The sequence below is a fragment of the Oryzias melastigma genome, linkage group LG21 (assembly GCF_002922805.2).
Source record: "Oryzias melastigma strain HK-1 linkage group LG21, ASM292280v2, whole genome shotgun sequence".
In the NCBI taxonomy this organism is placed as follows: domain Eukaryota; kingdom Metazoa; phylum Chordata; class Actinopteri; order Beloniformes; family Adrianichthyidae; genus Oryzias; species Oryzias melastigma.
This window is the reverse complement of record NC_050532.1, coordinates 5,084,973-5,087,593: the sequence shown is the minus strand read 5'-3', so window position 1 is coordinate 5,087,593 and position 2,621 is coordinate 5,084,973. Positions and strand designations below refer to the sequence as shown.

At 39.3% G+C, this 2,621-nt stretch overlaps 1 protein-coding gene across 1 annotated transcript in view; it reads right to left on the bottom strand.

The window, feature by feature from the left end:
- Window positions 1–1,375: 1,375 nt before the first annotated feature.
- Window positions 1,376–2,621, bottom strand: part of LOC112155075 — a 2,084-nt gene continuing 838 nt past the window's right edge. The window contains exon 2 of the mRNA XM_024286492.2: window positions 1,376–2,621. Coding sequence (XP_024142260.1) covers window positions 2,105–2,621 — 517 coding nt within the window. The 3' untranslated portion in view covers window positions 1,376–2,104.

Here is a 2,621-nt window from a genome sequence, read left to right as displayed (position 1 = left end):
TATGTGTCAGAGTTCTTGGGTTAAATACTCAATGATTCTGTGCTCCATTTGCATTTCTACAAGTTTTTTTTTAATTTATTGTTTAAGTAAAGAATTAGAGTTTTGTTTTCTGAATGCAAAAAATAAAATTAAAAGTTTTCAAACAACATTTTTGGCTGTCAAACTATAAATAAATCACATAGTCTTGGTGTGCAATAATTTACAATACTACAAATTAGTAATAACATACACTGCATAGTCAAAAAATATATTGTTCTACATCTTTCTAATGGCAGTTCAGGATTGCAAGACTTTACTGTCAGGATATTCACATTCAAAGCTCAAGAACTCCTTAAAAAAATCAACACAATCCATCTGAGTGCACAAAAAACCTCCAAAATCCACACAGATGGACTGACAGAAACTGTCTGGAGGCTTCACACATCCACAGTGACGATGCATTTGAGGACATGGCTTTGATATATTGCACTTTTGTAAATGAAACATTATTGCTGAGTGATATATTTTTTGGAGCACCAAAGATGATGTATTTAGCAAAAAGACCCTTTAAAAATAGTCAACACGTGTTACAACAGCAGAACTCTGCAGTTAGCAGTAGATAGGCGAGAGAAACGTGTTTTTATTTACAGTATGTGGCACGTAAAGATACCAAAATAATACTAATGAAATACTATAAAAATAAAAACAAATGAATAATCATAATTCAAAATACCACTGGGAAAGATTTTACAATAGATCAACGGATGATTAGAGTGAAACTTTAGAAACTCTAGTCCTACTCTCGTAGATAATCTTTAAAATATCTATATTTCGTCATTAAAGTGCTGCTTTTAACTTAAGGTTAAATGGTTCCTGCTTTCCTCCCGGGTTTCCCTCCTCTGTAAGTATTTAATGATTCATAAAAGACAGTTTGCATCGAAAATCACTACAGAGTGTGAATGTGTCTGAATAGGACTCGAAACTGTAAAGCACATTGGGTCTTAATGCAGGTAGAATTGCCATTTACATTTATTTTTATTTTTCATTCAAGTATCTAACCGTTAAAATATTTCACAAATGCTCACAGGTTTGTGTGGTTTTTTTTCTTCTGCAAGGTGAGATTTTCAATGATGATTTTTGCTGTAGTTCTTTTTGGCGTGACATTAACAAAAGAACAGTGCTTGAAAAGCCTCTAAATAGACTTCCTAAAACTGTCCTAGCTTACCTTGGCCTTTACACAAAAACTACTGTAGACACACACTCAGAGCGCTCCAGCTTGAGGCTACATCCTACACTCGCAGAGCTAAAGGAGCATGTTTTCTTTATGAGCGATTGCTGTGCGGGATAGACATTCGGCCATGAACAGACAGGAGGGGGAAGAAGAAGAAGAAGAAAAAAAAGGCAAGGTGAGGTTTATTGAAGCATTCACGACAGTTGCTTTGCTTTTTGTGTAGCCCTCATGTTGACAGTGTGAACACAGCGATTCAGGCACTACTCGGTAGTCAGGAATCAGAGCACCCAACGTAAACCAGCAGGCTTCTGTGACCACAGAAACATGCTCCACATTCAACAACTCAAGAAAATACAAATGAAACCGCAAAACATTTGGCACAAGTGAAAACATGAATCAAGCTTTTACCAAACATTTGGTATCTCTTGTACATTTTAATGACAGTTCATCCATTCACTTTGAAGGATTTGATGATTCCTAAAGCTTTGGTTCAGTGATTTGTCCTTTTGATAATACATCTGTGCACCTAGCAGCATTTTCTTTGCACGCAAACATTCACGTCTGCCTCAAATTAGTATCGGCATCAATTGTCGTGACAGAAGAAGCAGGTTTTACTCTCCATTTACCCTTTAAACATTTTCTTTTTTCATTATTTTGAGGAGATCCTTTTAAAGGATGTTAATTCTCCAGGAAAAAAAATAATAATAATTTTGAAGCTGTCAGTCTTTCCAGTTAACAATCTTGCTTAGGTAACAAAATAGAAAAGTACAAATAAGCCTCGTTTCCACCAAGCTGTAAAATGTGGTATGGTACAGTCCAGTATGGTGTGGTATCGTAGAGCCCAGTATGGTGTGGTATGGTAGAGTCCAGTACGGTGCGGTATGGTACAGTCCACTACGGTGCAGTGTGGTAAAGTCCAATACTGTGTGGTATCGTAGAGTCTGGTACGGTGTTGTATGGTACAGTCCGGTATGGTCCAGTACAGTGCGGTATGGTCCAGTACAGTGCGGTATGGTACAGTCCAGTACGGTGTGGTATGGTACAGTCTGGTACGGTGCGGTATGGTACAGTCTGGTACGGTGTGGTATGGTACTGTCCAGTACGGTGCAGTATGGTGCGGTATGGTACAGTCTGGTACGATGCAGTATGGTACAGTCTGGTACGGTGCAGTACGTTGTGGTATGGTACAGCCTGGTACGGTGCAGTATGGTACAGTCCAGTATGGTGCAGTATGGTGCGGTATGGTACAGTCTGGTACGGTGCGGTATGGTACAGTCTGGTAAGGTGCGGTATGGTACAGTCCAGTACGGTGCAGTACGGTGTGGTATGGTACAGTCTGGTACGGTGCGGTATGGTACAGTCTGGTACGGTGCAGTATGGTGCGGTATGGTACAGTCTGGTACGGTGCAGT